Source organism: Limulus polyphemus, unplaced genomic scaffold (genome assembly GCF_000517525.1).
Source record: "Limulus polyphemus unplaced genomic scaffold, Limulus_polyphemus-2.1.2 Scaffold1127, whole genome shotgun sequence".
In the NCBI taxonomy this organism is placed as follows: domain Eukaryota; kingdom Metazoa; phylum Arthropoda; class Merostomata; order Xiphosura; family Limulidae; genus Limulus; species Limulus polyphemus.
In genome coordinates this window covers 204,789-206,878 of record NW_013666737.1, presented here as the reverse complement: position 1 = coordinate 206,878, position 2,090 = coordinate 204,789, and the positions used below count along the sequence as shown (strand labels likewise).

At 42.2% G+C, this 2,090-nt stretch overlaps 1 protein-coding gene across 1 annotated transcript in view; it reads right to left on the bottom strand.

Moving 5' to 3' along the window:
* LOC106462254 overlaps positions 1 to 2,090 on the bottom strand; it is a 17,693-nt gene that overhangs the window by 12,206 nt on the left and 3,397 nt on the right. The window contains exon 2 of the mRNA XM_013922154.1: positions 421 to 1,875. Coding sequence (XP_013777608.1) covers positions 421 to 1,875 — 1,455 coding nt within the window. The remainder of the gene's footprint in view (positions 1 to 420; positions 1,876 to 2,090) is intronic.

The window sequence follows — 2,090 nt, the reverse complement described above, 5'->3', positions numbered from 1 at the left end:
AATAGTGGGATTGACCGTCACATTATAACGCTCCCACAGCTGAAAGGGCGAGCATGTTTGATGTGACGGGGATTTGAACCCGCGACCCTCAGATTGCGAGTCGAGCGCCCTAACCACCTGGCCATGCCGGGCCTTGTAACACTAGATATCCTTGTTCGTTAAACTGACTATTAACCTTTGCCGATTCCTTTAATAACCGTTATTTTTGTCCACAATGTTTCACCTCGCTTCCCTAACGGACGGCCAAATACAATATGATATAATTTCAAAAACAAAAAACGTCAGATCTGTTTGTTTGTTGTATAATAAGTGCTTTTACAGAACTGCAAAGCTTTTTGTCAAAAGATCTAATCTATTAATATTATTTAAAATAATAGAAAGAAAAAATGACACCATAACATAGAAAAATAATATACTTACATTTCTTCGTTGGTAGACTTGTTGAAGGAGCCAATGTTGTGGTGTCTAATACTGGAGTTCCATTAAATTGTAAACTTTGTTCGTAACGTTTGATATCTACAACAGGTGCGCAGCAGACATGGTCCTCCTCGGAGCAACCAAATCCCGGGTAGATGACATTGTTTCCAAAACATGTAAACCGCAAAAATTTAGCAACACAGGGACCTGGGCATAAAGGTCTACCACCAGATACTGGATTATGTAAATGCCCTGTAGGTTGACCAGAATTTCCTTGGGAAATGTAAGGCTGATAGTCAAATTGTTGGCTTGAAGGTGGTCTTGAAAGTGGAGGTCTGTTAAAGTTTGGTATGGTTGGACGAGATTGTTGTGGCGGAGGATGAGAAAACTGAGAATGGTTAGGGCCCTGTACAACTGGTCGAGATGAAAACAACGGCTGTTCTGAGCTTTGATCACCCGAGGTAGAAGGACGAGTTGGGCGCTGATATTGATTCTGTATAACCGGAGGTGGTCGCTGGAGCAGTGGTAGGTTGAACAAGGAAGGTAAAACCTGATCTAGACTTGGCCCATCTTCATCTTTACGAACTATGAAACAGCAAATCGTGCCACTTGCACAGTCTGTTGTCTCCAGCAAAAGCTCCGCTGGTTTGTTACAGACTCCACTGAGGAAAGTAGGAATACACGTTCCTGGACATGGACCAATAGGGGGCGGGGTAGTAGTTGTGGTGAGTTGTGATGCAGAGATGCAACACTGGCCACTGTTATGACAGAAATACCCTGATACTACTTGGTCACATAAGAGACTAAATAACGGAGCTACACATGTACCTGGACATAGTGGTTGAGATGGGGTGGTGGTCTGTGGTCTTGTAATGGTGGGGGCTGAAGAAGATGTAGTTGTTAGGGAGCCGGGAGTAGTGTTACGATCATCCGAAGCACAGCAAGTTTTATCATCTGCACAAAAAGCATCTTTAATAATGTTTCCACAATAGCGAATGAACGTGCGATCTATGCACAATCCCGGACAAGACACATTTGGTTTTATCATTATTTTGAGTGGTGTAACTGTTGATGAGTGAATGATAACTTCTGTTGGCTTTTTTATGCTAGTGCTACTTGCTGTTGAAGTACTATAAGCTGTTGACGATATTTTCGAGGACGAGGGCGACTGCGTAGTATATTCTTCAAGCAGATAATCTGAAGGGGGCGTTATTGTAGCAATGTGCAAACGAGAAACATTAGATTCAAGAATGGCAATTTCCGATTCAACCTCAAGAGGGGGCGATATTTCCACTGGAGTACCTAGATTAAAGTTTTTAGGGACACAGCACCGAAGATATGGGGCGCCACAATCGCTCTTCTCCAGAACACGGTCACAGAAAAATGACGTCAGAGCGTGTATACATTCCCCTGGACAGCCAATAGAGTTAGATGAGCTAGTCAACGTGTTGATGATACCTTTTGAAAAAATAAGAGGAAAAAAATTATAATCGACTCAAAAGCACAACATATTTACGTTAAAATAATTAAAGTCAAACAAAAAGTCATTTTTCTTTATTCAAAATTGGCTTCGCCAAATGTTGAATATCAGTTGCAACTAGCGGGGGGGGGGGGGCATTTGACCCGAGCCTCACATTTATACACTTGATATTTCTTGCACTTGTTAAGTTTCG